At 34.0% G+C, this 17,872-nt stretch overlaps 1 protein-coding gene across 4 annotated transcripts in view; it reads left to right on the top strand.

Moving 5' to 3' along the window:
* The window catches only part of HDX (highly divergent homeobox), a 180,311-nt gene that overhangs the window by 15,054 nt on the left and 147,385 nt on the right, over positions 1 to 17,872 (top strand). For 2 of the 4 annotated variants that reach the window (XM_055375429.2, XM_004064455.5), the window contains exon 2: positions 12,108 to 12,254. The exons of 1 other annotated variant lie outside the window; for it this stretch is intronic. In XM_055375429.2, the coding sequence (XP_055231404.1) occupies positions 12,108 to 12,254 (147 nt within the window). Of the gene's footprint in view, positions 1 to 12,107; positions 12,255 to 16,544; positions 16,720 to 17,872 lie in introns of those variants that run through there. One more of the 4 variants, XM_063703271.1, reaches the window with a different exon arrangement.

Genomic DNA, 17,872 nt, shown 5'->3' with positions numbered 1-17,872 from the left:
TAGTAGGTTGCCTGCTAACTGTGTTCTGCCAAATCAACATTCTCAAGAGGATGCCAACAAATAATATTCAAAGGAACCAAAATAGAATTTAAACATACTCAACAGGAGATGCCAACACCAATACGACCCAGATGTTGGAATTCTATCAAAAGGTGTTAAAACAGCTACTATAACTATGCTCCCTTAGATGAAAATAAACCCCTTTAAAAAGAGTAAGCTGTGAGAAGTTCTCAGCAGAGTAATAGAGCCTAGAAAATAATACTAAATGGAAATTATAGAGCTGAAAATTCATTATCTGAAATTTTTTTACAGGCACCATCTGTGCTCAGTAAGAGGATGATGAAGACAGTGGAAACAGTCAGTGAACTTTAAGATAAATCAACAGAAATTAATCTGATGACCAGAGAGGAAAAAAATATGTAGAAATATGAACAGAACCTCAAGCCCTATGGGATGATATAAAAATAGTATTCATGTCACTGAAATCCCAGGAAGACAGGAGAAAGATTGGTGTAGAAAAAAATATTTGAAGAAATAATGTCTGAAAACTTCTCAAATTTTGTAAAAGATGAAAATTTACAGATTCAGTATCAAGGAGCTTGAAATAATATAAAATCAAAGAAAATTATGCCGAGACACTTAATAATCAAACTGCTGAAAGCCAAAGGTAAAAAAAAATGTTGAAAATAGCCATAGAAAAACAGCATATACATAGGAAAACAAGGGTATGAATGACTGAATTTTTCTTAAGAGAAACCATGGAGACGTAAAACAGTGGAAAAACATCTTTAAATGAAAAAAAAGTCAACCCAGATTCCTATAGTCCATGAAAATATGTATGAGAAATGATGAAATAAAGACATTCTCAGATTTAAAAAACCTAAGAAAAGTTTTTGCAAACAGATCTATTCTTAAAAATGTTAAAGTAAGTTCTTCAGGCTGAATGGAAATGATAGCAGGAGAAAATTTGAGTTTCAGGAACAAAAAAAGACCAAATTAAATGGCAAATTCTGGGCAAATATGGGATTCTATTTTTGTCTTCTTAAGTTCTTTAAAATATGTATGACTGTTGAAAGTAAAAATGATAACACTGTCTATCAGGGTTTTTAATACATGGAGATGTACTATGTATGATGACTATAAAACAAAGAGGGGAGGGAAAAGGTACCTAGATAGTTGTCATTGAGGTTGTAAAATATTAAATGTGTAAAGAGAAAAAATAGATATGTACATTGTAATCCTTAAAACAATCACTTAAAAATATGCACAAAAAAAATTAAAACAGAATACCAAAAAGTATTCAGATAATCCAAAAGAAGTTGGAAAAAGGAGATCAATGTCAGAGGGACAAACAGAAAACAACAAATAATATGGTATACCTATATCCAACCATATCAGTAATTACATTAAATGTAAGTGGTGTAAAGAAACTAATTAAAAGATATTGTCATATTGGATTAAATAACCAAACTATATGTTTTATAAAAGAAATCCACTTTATATATAAAGACATAGGGTAAAATACAATACGGAAAGTGATATACTATGGTACAGCAATCAAAACAAAGCTGGAGTGTATATATTAGTGTCTGGCAAAGTAGAATGCAGAGCAAGGACTAGTACCAGGAATAAAGAGCGGCATTACATAACTAAAGAATAAAGGGTCAATTTGCCAAAAAGATATAACAATACTACATGTATATGTGCCTAACAACAGATCTTCAAAATACATAAAGCAAAAAGTTGGCTGGGCCTGGTGGCTAACACCAGTAATCCAAGCACTTTGGGAGGCCAAGGAGGGCAGATCACTTGAGGCCAGAAGTTCAAGACCAGCCTGGCCAACATGGTGAAACCCCGTCTCTACTAAAAATACAAAAATTAGCCAGGCATGGTGATGCATGCCTATAATCCCAGCTACTCAGGAGGCATGAGAATTGCTTGAACCCAGGAAATGGAAGTTGCAGAGAGCCAAGTTTGTGCCACTGCACTCCAGCCTGTGTGATGGAGTGAGACTATGTTACAAACAAACAAACACGTAAAGCAAAAACTTCCAGAACTGAGAATAAAAATAGACAAATCCACAGTTATAGATGGAGATTACACCATTCTTCTTTTAGTAATTGATAGAAAAAGTTGTGAGGAAGTCGATAAGGATATAGAAAACCTGAAAAATACTATCAAACAACATGACCTAATTGACATTTTTAGAAATGACCACCCAACAGCAGAATATACATTCCTTTCAAGTGTTCATGGAACACTCACAAAGAGAAATCATTTTCTGGGACATAAAACACACTTTTAAAAAATTTTAAAGAATTGAAATGATAAAAAGTATGTTCTCTAATCATAACAAAATTACACTAAAAATTAATAACAGAAAGATATCTGGAAATGCCCTAAATATTTAATTAAACAGTAAACAAGAGAAATTGGAAAATATTTTGAACTGAATGACAATTAATATACACTTTATCAAAATTTTTAGAATGTAACTAAAGCAATACTTAGAACTAAATTTAACATTACTGGCTTGTATTTAGAAGAGAAGAAAGGTACCAGATCAACAGTATAAGTTTCCATTTCAAGGAACTAGGAAAAGAAAAGTAAATTAAATCCAAACAAAGCCAAATGAAGAGACTAGTAAATATAAGATCAGATCAACTTCACTGATCTTCAGAGAAATACAAATAAAACCACAATGAGATACCATTTCACACCAGTCAAAATGGCTATTTTTAAAAATTCAAAAAATAACAGATGTTGGCGAGAATGTGGAGAAAATGAGACACTTACATGCTATTGGTAGGAATATAAGTAAATTAGTTCAACCTCTGATATAGTTTGGCTGTGTCCCCACCAAAATCTCATCTTGAATTATAGTTCCCATAATCCCCATGTGTTGTGGGTGGGACCCTGTGGGAGGTAATTGAATCATGGGGTGGTATCCCTCATGCTATTTTCATGATAGTGAGCAAACTCTCACAAAATCTGGTGGTCTTCTAAGGAGCTTCCCTCTTCACTTGGTTCTCATTCTTTTCTTTCTTGCCATCATGTGAAGAAGGACATGTTTGCTTCCCCTTCTGTCATGACTGTCAGTTTTGAGGCCTCCCCAGCCATGTGGAACTGAGTCACTTAAAACTCTTTCGTTAATAAATTACCCAGTCTCAAGCAATTCTTTATAGCAGTGTGAGAACAGACTAATACAGTAAATTGGTACTGGGAATGGGGCACTGCTATAAGGATACCCCAAAATGTGGAAGCAACTTTGGAACTGAGTAACAGGCAGAGGTTGGAACAGTTTGGATGGCTTAGAAGAAGACAGGAAAATGTGAGAAAATTTGTAACTTCCTAGAGACTTGGAGGGCTCAGAAGACAGAAAGATGTAGGAAGTTTGGAACTTCCTAGAGACTTGTTGAATGGCTTTGACCAAAATGTTGACAGTGATATGGACAATGAAGTCCAGGCTGAGGTGTTCTCAGATGAAGATGAGGAACTTGTTGGAAACTGGAGTATAGGTCACTCTTGCTCTACAGAGACTGGTGGTATTTTGCCCCTTACCTAAAGATCTGTGAAAATTTGAACTTGAGAGAGATGATTTAGGGTATCTGGTGCAAGACACTTCTAAGTGACAAAGCATTCAAGAGGAAGCAGAGCATAAAAGTTTGGAAAATTTACAGCCTGATGATGCAGTGAAAAAGAAAAATTACATTTTCTGGTGAGAAATTCAAGCCAGCTGAAGAAATTTGCATAAGTAACAAGGAGCCAAATGCTAAACCAAGACAATGGAGAAAATGTCTCCCGGGCATTTCAGAGGTCTTCACGGAAGCCCATCCCATCAGAGGTGCAGAGGCCTACAAAGAAAAAATGGTTTCATGGGCCAGGCCCAGGGCCTTGCTACTTTGTACAGTTGGGACTTGGTGCCCTGCATTCCAGCCATGGCTAAAAGGGGCCAACATACAGCTCAGGCCATTGCATCAGAAGGTGCAAAGCCACCTAAACCTTGGTGGCTTACACAGGGTGTTGGCCCTGCAGGTGCACATAAGTCAAGAATTGAGGTTTGGGAACCTCCACCTAGATTTCAGAGGATGTATGAAAATGTCTGGATGTCCCTGAAGACATTTGCTGCATGGGTGGAGCCCTCATGGAGAACCTCTGCTAGGGCAATGTGGAAAAGACATGTGGGGTTGGAGCCCCCCACACAGATAGTGGAGCTGTGAGAAGAGGGCCACTGTCCTCAACACCAGAATGGTAGATCCACTGACAGCTTGCACCATGAGCCTGGAAAAGCCACATACACTTAACATCAGTCTGTGAAATCAGCTGAGAGGGGGGCTGTACCCTGCAAAGCCACAAAGTTGGAGCTGCCCAAGCCCCTTGATGCCCACTCCTTGCATCAGCATAACCTGAATGTGGGACATGGAGTCAAAGGAGATCACTTTGGAACTTTAAGTTTTAATGACTGCCCTATTGGATTTTGAACTTGCATGAGGCCTATAGCCCATTTATTTTGGCCAATTTCTCCCATTTAGAATGGTGTATTTACCCAGTGCCTGTACTCCCATTACTCCCATTGTATCTAGGAAGTAACTAACTTGCTTTTGATTTTACAGGCTCATAGGCGGAAGCGACTTGCCTTGTCTCAGATGAGACTTTGGACTTGGACTTTTGGGTTAAACCTGGAATGAATTAAGGCTTTGGAGGATTTTTGGAAGGGTATGATTGTGTTTTGAAATGTGAGAACATGAGATTTGGGAAGGGCCAGAGACGGAATAATATGGTTTGGCTGTGTCCCCACCAAAATCTCAACTTGAAATATATCTCCCAGAATTCCCACATGTTGTGGGAGGGACCCAGTGGGAAATAATTGACTCATGGGGATAGTTTCTCCCATGCTATTCTTATGATAATGAGTAAGTTCTCATGAGATGTTATGGTTTTATAAGGGGCTTCCACTTTGCTTGGCTATCATTATTCTCCTTCCTGCCATCATGTGAAGATGGACATGTTTGCTTTCCCTTCTGCCATGATTGTAAGTTTCCTGAAGCCTCCCCAGCCATGCAGAACTGTTAGTCAATTAAACCTCTTTCTTCTATAAGTTCCCAGTCTTGGAAAGTTTCTTTATAGCTGTATGAGAATGGACTAATACAATCCCTATGAAAAGCAGTATGGAGATTTCTCAAAGAACTAAAACTAGAACTATTATTTGACCCAGTAATATCACTACTGGGTATCTACCCAAACGAAAAAAAAATTGTTTTATCTAAAAGATACCTGGACTCATATATTTATTTCAGCTCTATTCGTAATAACAAAGACATGGAATCAATCGAAGTGTCTATCAATAGTGGATTAGACAAAGAAAATGTGGTACATATACAACATGAAATACTCCATAGCCATAAAGAAGAATGAAATCATATTCTTTGCAACAACATGGATGCAGCTGGAGGCCATTATCCCAAGTGAATTAACATAAAAAAAGAAAGTCAAATAACACGTTTTCATTTATAAGTGGAAGCTAAACAGTGGGTACATATGGACATAAAGATGGAAACAATAGACACTGATTACTCCAAAAGTGGGGAGGGACGGAGGCAGTCAAGATTTGAAAAACTACCTACTGGGTACTATGTTCACTGTTTGGGTGATGGGTTCACTAGAAGCGCAAACCCCAGCATCACCCAATATACCCAAGTAAGAAACCTTCATATATACATCCTGAATCTAAAAGTAAAAAGTAAAGATAAAAAATAAAGTTTGAGATTAAATTTGGTGGTCACTGAAATTTAAGAATTAAAAAAAAAAAATTGTCCCAGCACTTAAAAAGGTGAGAAAAGTCACCTGTAGAGAGGGAAAACAGACCCCAATTTGTTCATAAATTGACAGAAGGCAGAAAACGAGGTTTATAGAGTGCTGTAGGAAAATAAATACATCCGGTAAATAGAATGGGGAACAAAATCAAACCACATAACCTCTCAGTGATGTGGAATCTGTGGCATCAAAAGACTAACAATGAGCACTGGATCCACCATGTCTCCTGTGATAAATATTGTGTCCCCTGTACATTGTATCTGGCACATTGAAGGCACTCAATAAATACTTGCTGAACAAAAAATAGAGAGTAGAAATTAATGAAAATGAAGGCGGAAAAACAATAGACAAAACTAATGAAACTAAAAGCTAGTTCTTCAATAACAGTGATCTTTTAAAAGATCACTAAATAAATGCTAAATAAAGAAGAACAAACAATTTACCAATACCAAGAAGAAAAAAGGTACATCACCACAGGCCCTACAGACAGTAAAATAATAATAATAAACAATGAACTATTAATAAACAACCTTATACCTTTGAGTTCAACAACTTAGATGAAATGGAGCAATTCCTTGAAAGACACAAACTATCAAAACTCACTCAAGAATAAATAGATTATCTGAATAATACTGAAATGTAATTCGTACTTCAAAACATTCCCACAAAGAAAACTCCATGTTCAGATGGTTTCATTGGTGATTTCTAAGAAAGATTTAAATGAAATTATTAGCAATTCCATGTGATTTCTTCTAGAATACATAAATGAAGGAAATACTTCCTAACTCATTACCCTAGTACTAAAACCAAATACATTGCAAGAAAAGAAAACCACATACAAATATCCCTCACAAAAATAGACTAAAAAATTCTTAACCAAATATTTAAAAATTTAATCAAATTATATATAAAAAGAATAATACATCACTACCAAGTGAGGTTTATTCCAGGAATAGAAGGCAGGTTTCGCATTTGAAAATCAATCAGCATAATTTACCATTTCAAAAAATTAAAGAATAAAAACTATACAATCATTTCAATAGATGCAAGAAAAAACATTTAACAAAATTCAATATCCATTAGTGGTAACAATAATAATAATAAGAAGAAGAACTCAGTTTAATAAACATAAAAGAGAACTTCTTTAACCTGGTGAGAGGCATGTATGAAAAACCTGTAGCGAACATCATACTTAATGGTGAAAGATTTAACGCTTTCCCTCCAAACTTGAGAATAAGGCAAGAATGTCTACTCTCATAGCTCTTATTAAAACATCATGCTTTATGTCCCAGCCAGTCCAGTTAGGGCAAGATAGAAAAATGAAAGGAATGCATATCAGAAAACAAGAAATAAACTTGTCCCTGTTTGAGGACAACATGATTGTGTAGAAAATACCAATCAACTGAATCCCCTGGAACTAGTAAGTTGGTTTAGTAAAGTTGCAGAATACAACTTCAATGTACCAAGATCAATTGTATGTTAATAAACTAGCAATGAACAATTGGAAATGTTAAAAAATACAATTTACAGTAATAACCCCCCTAAAACAGAAAATATATAGGCATTTATTTAACAGAGTATATGCTGGATCTGTTTTCTGAAAACTATAAATCTCTAGTAAAAGAAATCAGGCAAGATATAAATAATTAGCAAAAGATAAGCCACAGGTGGAGAAACATTGGAAATCATATTTCTGATGAAGGGTTTGTATCCATAATATATAATGAACCCTCAATACTCAATAATAAGTAAACAAACAACCCAATTAAAAAATATGGCAAATATTTGAGTAAAACACTTCCACAAAGAAGTGGCAGATAAGTATACAAAAAGATGTTCAACAACATTTGTCTCTAGAGAAACACAAATTAAAACCACAACAATAATATTCAATTACACAACTAGGAAATGGCTAATTTTTAAAAAATTGACTGTAATAAATGTTGATGAGGAAGTGAAAGAAATGCATCTTTCACTGAATGTTTTTCAGTGCATTCGAGAATGCGAATTTGTACAGCCAATTTTGAAAACAGGTTAACAACTTATTAAATTAAACATACACTTACCATACGACCCAGAAATTTCATTCCCAGGTATTTACTCAAGAGAAATGAAAACTTACCTGCACACAGAAACCTGAGTACAAATGTTCTTAACAGCTTTATTCATAACAGCCAAGAACTTAAAGCAGATTCAATGTCCTTCAGTGGATGAATTAACTGTGGTACATTAATACAATAAAATACGACTTTACAAGAAAAAGGAACAAACTACTGATGACACACAGCAACACAGATTTATCTCAAATGCTCTATGCTAAGTGATAGAAGCTAGGCTGAAGAGTCTACATGTTGATTCCATTTATATGGCAGTCTACGGAAGTCAAAATTATAGAAACAGTGGTTGCCAGGAGCTGGGGTGGCTGGATGGCTTGCTAGTGAGGCAGCATAAGGGAAATTTTTGGGAGTGATGAAACTATTCTGTCTTGATTTTGGTGATGGTTTGATGACTATATACATTTCTCTTAACTCATAAAACTGTACATGAAAAAGAGTGAATTTTACTGTATGTAGTTTAGAAGTGAATAATAATAATGGATAAAAAGTACAATATTAATATAGACATGTTGGCCAAAATAAGATATTCAATGTGTTATGTTTAACTTGGCTCAACACTTTGTAAACAAAAACATCAATGGCTTTTCCAAATGCACATTTTTAATATTGGAAATAATGTGTTATATTTGAATTGATGATGATTTTATGGACTTGTCCCATTTCTATTTATTTGCTTATTTATTTAGAGACAGGGTTTTGTTCTGTCACTCAGGCTGGAGTGCAATGGTGCAGTCATAGCTCACTGTAACCTCAAACTCCTGGGTTTAAGAGACCCTCTCACCTGAAACTCCTGAATAGCTAGGACTACAGGCACATGCCACCATGCCCCACTAATTAAAATTAAAAAAAAATTGTAGAGGTGGGGTCTCACCATGCTGCCCAAGCTGGTTTCAAATTCCTGGTCTCAAAAAATCCTCCTACCTCAGCCTCCAAATGCGTCATCCCATTTAGAATAACTTGTTTTCCAGTAATGAATACTTATAAGTAAATTTTTTGGTACTTTTCAAATGTTTTAATTAGCTGGGGCATTAGTAAGGCATTGAGCTAGTTTTAAGTACGGCATCGAATCTATAAGAACAGTGTTACATCATATAGGAATTTATGTCAAATGTTTCCATGTGAAAATATGGCCTTTGCTATCTGGAACACCTAAGGAAGCAGACATTCTTAGAAGCTGTATTTTTCAGGTACTTCCAAAGCAACAAATCTAAAAAATTGTACTCATTGTTCAGCTTGTTTGAATAGAACATACTAAGCATGATTTAATATTTTCTCAATGTCTCAGAGTCTTCATTAAAATACTGAATCTTAAACCTGAGTGGAACCTGAAAAATTCCATATCTGAATATGATACATAAACTTAAGAGCCTGGTTATGCTAAAAATATAGGTATGTTACAACTACATGCTTTACAACTTAACACAAATGAGTTCATATATCATAACTTATTTGTATCAACCCAGAGTAGTAGACAAGATGACTTGTACAGTCCAGCATTTTACAGACTTGGTAATGGATATTCATGGAAATTAAATGGTTTACCAAATTGTCAGCAGTGAAGCTGAGCATAAACCGAGGTTGTCTTATTCCTATGGGTGGGCATGTGCTGAATGGTAGCATAATATGGAATACTGGGGGTAACACTAAATAAATTGTTACTTCAGCACTCAATCCCCTAATTCAGCCACCATCCCCACCACAACACAACAGACCTCAATTTCCAGGGAACCGACGGTTTGTTATTTTATCTTCCACATAAATAAAAACCCAACTTTAAAAGTTATTATTTTAAAAACTCTATTTTTGATTGTTTTGTTGCAAATGATTAAGAAACTTGGCAGTGCAGTCATTCAATATCTTGCCACTTCAGAGGCCAAGATTGCTAGGGTGGATGAAGATAATGATAAATTATCTTGCTCAAATGGGGTTATCTAGTTGTTGTAAAGAATTAACTTCCTATAACATAGTAGATCTTTAGAGCAAAGTGGCCTTGCTGCTATTACTGAATTTAAAGGGAAAACTAAAAGGTCCCTGCATTGTCTATTGTCAGAGTTGCAGTATCCAGAAATCTGTTTAGTACTCAGTCATCTTTATTTGACTACTGGTATCAATGGGGAAGGACCTGGTGTGTTTTGTAGGTTGATATCACACTTAGATAAATGTAACAGTTGAAGCCAGCTAATGGGAAAACATAGGGCAGATATTACCACACTTGGTGATCACTCACATCTTGTACTTTAGGCTTTTTGCAGTAGGTACAGCCCTGCAGAGGAGGATCAGAGCTCTGATTGTACATTAATGATTTGAAGTATACCATTGTCCTCAGAACCCATTTCAAAGTACCTTGCTTCTAAATCCATACCAGATGAAATATTTCAGGTATTTGACCTCCATCTTCTGGCTCTTCTCCTGACTGCGGCTGAACCATTTAGGAAAAGAAACCCCAAACGGCTCTGAAATCTGGCAGCCATGATAGTAAAAAAAAAATTGCTTTAATGGATATTGTTCCTCCTCACTTGCCCACGCATCCTTGAAAATTTCGTTCGGTTTAGGATCACACATTAGTGCACTTGAATGAGATCCCCTTCAGAAAGTCGGTAGAAGTCTTTGCTTCAGATGTTTCAGGGAGAAACTTTACTCTCATCTTTCCTGGTGCTCGCCTACATCTGATTTTCTCTCATCAGATCTCTTAACATTAGATAGGAGATAGATGAGATAGATGCTTGTGCGGGCAAGAAAGAAACTCAGGTGTACAGATTGCACTGGATGACTGGATGACTGCTTACTTTCCTTAATAGAGAGCTTTATTTTTTAAAGTATTCAGAGAAAGATAAGTTATTTCCATGTCAATGTACTTGGTTATTTCCATACACAGTATGCTGGAAAAATTTCTGTCTGGTTTGGCTTGAAGAGTTTCGTTGTTGCTCTTTTCTTTTTTCTTTTCTTTTCTTTTTTCTTTTCTTTTCCCCTTCCTTCCTTCCTTGCTTCCTTCCTTCCTTTCTTTTCTTTCCTCTTTTTTTTTTTTGAGACAGAGTTTCTTTTTGTCACCCAGGCTGGAGTCCAGTGGTGTGGTTTCAGCTCGCTGCAACCTCCACATCTGGGGCTCAAGCAATCCTCCTACCTCAGCCTCCCAAGTAGCAGGGACCACAGGCTCACACCACCATGCCCAACTAATGTGTTGCTGTTTTCTTAATTTTGAGGAGACACTTTTCTTGGAAAAGATGTGGTATTTTTTTTCTGTCAACTTTTGGGATTAACAAGTTTAGTGTGACAGCTTTTAACAAGAACCCAAAATTGACTTAATCTAATCACAACGATTCTTTATGAAATGCACTACTAGAATTTATCATTTTTAAAGAAGAGTTTGACCTGACCTTTATTCTTTAAATTCACAGAGTTGTATACCCTTAATATTAAACATTTTGTCTACTGGCAGAAAATATAAAGCATTTTTTTAACTTATCTTGTCAAATTGTGATGGTGTCAATTTAATTGAAAGGTACATAGTTTTAACATGGTTTATTTTTAGTAAAATGTACATAATTTTAAATTTTTATGTATATGCTATGTTTATTAAAATAATTATTTTGGTTAGTATTCCCTAAAGCACAGAAATGTTCACAGTCACTAAACCTTCATGTTTATATTTAAGCTCTAAAGAGGTTTTGTTTTAATATATAAAAGAATCCCTTTATCCAAGATGAAAAATAAACGCACCCTTTTGTTCCAGAGCACAGCTTCTGGCTATAAGACATATGCCAGATGCCTTGCTTGACAAAGAACAGTGAGTGTCCCTGTTGATAATTGATCACGTATGGCTACCACCATCTCTGACTTTACTAGCCATAAATATTTATTTCAATGAAATTATCTTTTTTTCCCATGTATTAACACTAACCAGATAAGGACTTTCCTCTTTTTTATTTCCTGTCTTTTTTTCTTTAAAGTTGGTACATTATCTGAACAAATTCAATAAGTGTTTGCACTATGCATATTTTTCATTGAGAAGCTGTCTCCCTTTAGCACACAAATTATTGCCCACTACTGGGGATTAATTCACTTACAGAAGTTTACAGCTTGGAAGCACTGAAATTGTATTAAAAGAAAACAGGTGTACAAATTCTACACATACCAAATTTTTATTCCAATTTTCAGAGTATCTTCTTTTATTTTTAGATGAATCTACGTTCTGTATTTACTGTAGAACAACAAAGGATTTTACAGCGTTATTATGAAAATGGAATGACAAATCAAAGTAAAAATTGCTTTCAGCTCATATTACAGTGTGCACAGGAGACTAAGCTGGACTTCAGTGTAGTCAGGGTAAGTATTGAGGTCTTACACTCAAATTTAAAGCTTCTTATTACAAGTGATATTTGCTTAATATGAGAAAAAATATTCAGGGTATGAAGTCACTAATTTTATAAACAGCTTCACTTCCCTGGTATAACAATACTATTTTAAAAATAAATAGGGCTAATCATTTAGTATGTATTTGTTTCTATAAATACCTTGAACACACAGAAATCCTTGCAGTGTAAACATCTTTTTAAAATCTTAGCTTTTTAAACTAATAAGTACATTTAATATTCATTGTGGATCTTATGCTCTTTAAACCCCAAATTAATGTAGATGTAATCCCCAAAAATGATATCAGTAAAACAGGCATTTACCAAGTGAATACTATATGTGACATATTTTTCATTGTATCTGAACTTTTCATCAGGCATTTGGTCTGCTTTATAAATACTTTCTCTTTCTAAATAAAATGCGTGCATTTTAATGGGTTAGCAAGTAAGGGACAAGGACTCCTAAGAGAATAAATTTTTCTTTATCACAATCATAGTTATTCAGCAGTAAAAATCAGAGCTGCTACATTCTTGAAAGGTAACGAGAAGGTGATTGAGAGGAGGCAAGAGATAAATCTAACAGAACTGGTCACGGATTTTATTGAATGCATAGGACCTTTTACGTCTGTTTGAAAATGTTACAAATCCTCTTAGTGTGAAACCTTAGTGATTGAAAGATTAGCAACTTTCTCCTGCTTGGCATTCATTAGGCTAATTTAGGAAAGAGAAAGGATGTCTGTTCTTAAGTTTATTTTGCTTTCGATGTACCTTCAAAGACCCTAAAGATAAATATATTTTAATAAGAATAATCATTCAGAATATGTGTTTCTTAAAGACTAAAAGATTTATTCGCCTTCAAATAGGGAATTGTACCACCAATTCTAGACAAAAATATCCAGGATATCTGTTTCTTTTATTTTTTTCTTTTTTTTGAAACGGAGTTTCGCTCTTGTCGCCCAGGCTGAAGTGCAGTGGCCCGATCTCAGCTCACTGCAACCTCCCTCTCCCAGGTTCAAGCGATTCTCCTGCCTCAGCCTCCCGAGTAGCTGGAATTACAGGTGCCCACCACCACGCCCGGCTAATTCTTTGTATTTTTAGTAAAGACGGGGTTTCGCCATGTTGGACAGGTTGGTCTCGAACTCCTGACCTCAGATGATCTGCCCGCCTCAGCCTCCCAAAGTGTTGGGATCACAGGCGTGAGCCACCGCGCCCGGCTCAGGATATCTGTTTCTTATTTGCTGAGACCAATCATCATACTCAGATTTGTTTAAGAACCAGAAATATCTCCTATTAACAGCTCTAAATGGCTTATTTTAAATATCTTTACTAAGCCACAGAGGAAAATGTCTAATTGTATTAGAAAATGTAATATAAAATGGGTTGATGAGACTGCATTTAGTAAGTGCTACTTTTTTTTTCCTGCAGTAATTTCCTCTGCTTTTTTTTTTTCTTTTATCTTGTCATTACCTTAAAATGAAAACGCTTGCCAGGCAGCTGCATTGTGAAAATCTTTCATATTGTGAAATCTTTCATATTTCCGATGTGTTATTGCAAACTTCTCATAACTTACTTGATTGTGATTGAATATTGAGAGTGTTGAAATACAGATATTTATATTTATGCTCAAAATGGTGTGAAAATCTAAAACAAACAATGGGAATGAAATATATAATTTCTTAGAATGTAGATTATCAGTAAAATGTTACACGTTACAAGAAAGTGTAAAAAATGGATTCATTCCCTCCATTCCAGTGTAAATTGTACAGAAATTCAGTCTTCTTTATCTAAGTCCCAACACAATTTTGATGGGTTTTCCAGTTAAAGGGCAAAAGGAATTTTTCTGTAGACTCATCACTCTACACCCCACCCCCCTCCCCAGATACTTTGCTAGAGTTATATGTTCTACTTGAAAGAGCTCTTTATTTTTATTAATATAGTATTCATTGCATTTTTCTTTTAAAAAAATCGTTAAGTCCCACTGTATTAAGAACTTGATCCCAATGTAAAGAAAACTTAAAAAGTTAAAACATCAAGCAAAAATAAATATACCGGTGTAAAAAAAACAAGAAAACAAAGAAGGAGATATAAAAAAAGGGAAAGAAGTTTAGAGACAGTGAATTTCTAAGAAAGAACTGAAACACAAATTTATGGACACTAAGGATTAATGACCCGAATTACTTTTCTTTCTTTTTTTCCTATGAATATCACTTTATTAGTTCCTAACCCCAAATTCTCATCATATCAATTTCATTTGACCCATCTTATAAGATGTAATGTAAATGAGAATCATTTACATCTTATAAGCTTTGGTATATTTTGATAATAATTGATAATAACTGAACAAATTTTAGTAAAATTTAATTCAGCTTTTGGGAAGCCTCAGGCAATGTGATTTCTTTATTTTCATTTTAAATGGAAATATTTATTACATACTTTCCTATTTATATACTTTCCTACTTTCTTCAATTGAGAATGTGGAAAACAATTGAACCCTTACTTTTTGACTCAGGGTTTTCACTATGGAAATCAATTATTATACTGTGCCATAAAATAATAATACTCACAACTTGGTAAGGTATATGGAATTATTTTTTTCCTTAAAGGACCCCAGACTGCTATTTAGTAATTTCTCCCATTGCTTCTGTTTTGTGTGCCTTCTCTTCTCCCTTTAGTGAGCAATGTTTAGTGAACAATTTTAGTTTTGCTACTGTTGGGGTGCCTGCCAACACAAACCTCTATCACTAATATCCCTCGTATTTTGTAATTTCTAATTTGTTGTTGATTAGCGAAAGTGGGTTTTAAGGTTAGGTGTTGCAGTGAAGTACATGGATCTTGTGACATCTATGTTGGTTGTGTTCCGGACAAGGGAGGTTGCTAGGTTGCTATATAGCTATTTCTTATGTAAATGGATATTATTCTACTGCATTTTACTTTTTGATGGGTACATTATATAAATATCTATCAAGCTATATAAGAAACTATATATATTATGCATATGTATGCATAAACTATACAACTTTATAAGTAAGCCATAAATTTGCAATGCACTAAAATCACTCTTAAACTTCCTGAGTTAAGGTAGACATTGTGTGAAGAGAACACAGTAGGTTATGTTGTGTGTTTTTTTTTTAAGTGGCCCAGAGCTGCCCTCCAGATGTCATAGTTCTTGAATTCAAATTTTATAATTTTACTGTGCTTTCCCATTAATTTTTTTAAATGTAATGCTTATATATTTTTGTAAAGATTACATACAAATATGTTATGCTTCTCACAGATTAATTTTACTTAAAAAGCCATAATGTGGCAACTTATTTTGAATATTTGTAAAATTCAACTTTTAACATTTTAGTTTTAAGTATTTCTCTAGTATATAATTTAAAACCTTTTAGTTTTTCTCCCTGTCTCCTGTGACATTTATATTCATACATCTTTCTGCTTGTCATTCTCACTCCTGCTGTTTCATGAAAGTCAGAGTGAGTTTAAAATTCTCGCTGCCTCATGTGAAGTAAAGTGGAACACTACAGTTTGTGGAACATTTTCTTTATGGGAGAAACAGTAATTATAAAAATAAAATGGCCAATAGAAATGACTATTTTCAGGAGTTTCTAACCACTACATGTAGGGTAGTGGAAGGTTTAATGTGCTTTCAGGTGAGGTAGAATTGAAGGAATCTTTGCTCTCTCACTTGCCCCCAGAATACCCTTCCACAAGCTATTTATTATTTCTGAAACTCAGTTTCTTCATTTACACAATTAGAAAAATAACACCTACCAAAGGAGGTTTTATATATATATATATTTTATATATAAAATAATAATACTCTATATCGATAGATCTATTATAGATCCTTTATTATAGATCCTTTATAGATTTATTAGAGATCCTTTATACTTTAGTTTTTTTAATTTTTTTCTTTTACCTGTATGTACACCTTGGTTCCAAGACAAATGAAAATCTATCTATCTATCTATCTATCTATCTATCTATCTATCTATCTATCATCTACGTATCTATCTATCTATTGAGAGAACACATAATGGGGATTCAATACATATTAGCTTTTATTTACAGAATTACAGCAACACTAATGTATATAATTATAAATTGTATAAGATGTACAGTAAACATTGAAAATTGGACAATTTATGTGGTCTTCAAAAACACATCCATACAAAAGTTAAACAAATATACTCTGAACTGTTGTTTGTTCAAGGCTAGTTCATTTAATGTTTTCATTTTTCATTTATTTTAATTCATTTTTTAGGAAAACATTCGGTGGAGACTGAGTCCCACTATATTGCCCATGCTGGTCTCAAAATGTTGGCCTCAAGCGATCCTCCTGCCTTGGCTTCCCAAAGCGCTGGAGTTACAGGCATGAGCCACTGTGCATGGCCTGTTTAATTCTTAATAGATTAATGTGCTTTGGTGTTTATAATACGGTATGCATTTTGGAATTATTATAAAGTTTAGTAATCACATTATAGAATATATTTCCTATTGTATAATTTAAGAAGATCCATGACTCAGAAAAATAATACTAATTATAATAAATTACATACATTAAAATATGTATTTTGTAATTAAATCCTAAACACCAACCACTAGTATTATTTTTATTAATAATCTTATTCTGTTTACAAAATATATATTTATTGTATAAAATTTGGTAAGTTGAGAAAAATGTAAAGAAGACAATAACTACCATAGATTAGTGACAAACTGAAAACAAACAATTGCAGCTTGTAACAAAGAATTATTATTTACTTTAGTAGAAAATTACTCTTGCATACAAATCAATTTAAAAAGGTAAACACCTCAATATAAAAATAGGTAAAGGTAATGGATAGGCAATTCTATGAAAGTAATATTGTAACCACAGAAATTCATGTCAAAGCAGCAATTATACACTTTTTATTAACTCCTGGACTAGTAAAGACTACAAAAAGATAAGGCAAACTCTTGGTGAGGGTGTGAGGAAACCAGAACTCATACATTGGAGGGCACTTGGAAAATATTAGAGCCTAGCAATTTTTCTTTTAGTATTGCATTCTAATAGAGCAGCAGTACAAAGATGCATCTACGATGAGGTATATGGCAATGTAACATATAAGAAAGAATATTTCAAAAAATACTATAAATAATCTGATAGTATGAAATTAAGCAAGTTATGATATATTTATAAAATGGAAGTTGATGAGTCTAAAGATTGCAAATGTGTATTTGTTTAACAATACTATGAGCATTTCTTAATGCCATTAAATAGCCTACCTTTAGTATGTTTTTAATTTTTCAGTATTATAAATAAATATATGATGAACATCATTGCATATAAACTTTATCTACATTTGTAGGTTACTTTTAGGATAAATTACCATAAATGTATTTACTATGTCAAAGTGTATAAACATTTTTAGGTTTCTTGATACATATTAGTTGGATGGGTTATGAGGAGAGAAACAATAATACACTCTGTTCTCAAAGTTTGAAGGTATTTATTAAATGTGAGTCCCTGATCATCTTTTACCTTTGTACTTTAGTCAGTTTTTCTGTTATTTTACCTTTTTCTTTTACCTTTATGTACACCTTGGTTCC

This window comes from Gorilla gorilla, chromosome X, assembly GCF_029281585.2.
Source record: "Gorilla gorilla gorilla isolate KB3781 chromosome X, NHGRI_mGorGor1-v2.1_pri, whole genome shotgun sequence".
Taxonomy (NCBI): Eukaryota; Metazoa; Chordata; class Mammalia; order Primates; family Hominidae; genus Gorilla; species Gorilla gorilla.
The sequence above is the reverse complement of the archived record's forward strand: the minus strand, read 5'-3'. Positions and strand labels throughout refer to the sequence as shown.